The sequence below is a fragment of the Penaeus monodon genome, chromosome 22, assembly GCF_015228065.2.
Source record: "Penaeus monodon isolate SGIC_2016 chromosome 22, NSTDA_Pmon_1, whole genome shotgun sequence".
NCBI classification, from domain to species: domain Eukaryota; kingdom Metazoa; phylum Arthropoda; class Malacostraca; order Decapoda; family Penaeidae; genus Penaeus; species Penaeus monodon.
The window spans coordinates 37,561,987-37,562,416 of NC_051407.1; the positions used below are offsets into that span (position 1 = coordinate 37,561,987).

The following is a 430-nucleotide window of genomic DNA, read 5'->3' on the forward strand; positions in this document are numbered from 1 at the left end:
ATACAATAGTACATACAATCAAAGAATAACCATTGTCTTTCAAAACTTAAAAAAAAAATGCCGGACAGTGGTTAGAGGATGTACAAAAATGCATAGAAACAGCGAATAAACGTAGCCATCTCACGCAACACACACACAAAAAAATAAAAGTGACACTCCGCAACGAGACCAAATTTATAAAAAAATAAACAAGGGTAAAAAAAAAAAAAAAAAAAGTAAACACAACACCAAAATTAGGCAGAAGACTAGAGACAATTAAAAAGGGAATTGCAAGAAACACACCCAAGTAAACCCGAGGCAGTTTATGGCATCTGCAAGCATGTCTCCAAGCAGCGACGGGTAGGAGTTGAGCGCCGGGAAGTAAGCATGCATGTAAGGTGACTGCCAGTGCGTGACCTGACGGGGAGGAAAAAAGATCGTAAAGATAGTG

At 38.8% G+C, this 430-nt stretch overlaps 1 protein-coding gene across 1 annotated transcript in view; it reads right to left on the reverse strand.

The window, feature by feature from the left end:
- The window catches only part of LOC119587115 (histidine decarboxylase-like), a gene marked incomplete in the record, with an annotated part of 81,576 nt that overhangs the window by 22,085 nt on the left and 59,061 nt on the right, over positions 1-430 (reverse strand). The window contains 1 exon segment of the mRNA XM_037935867.1: positions 283-396. Coding sequence (XP_037791795.1) covers positions 283-396 — 114 coding nt within the window.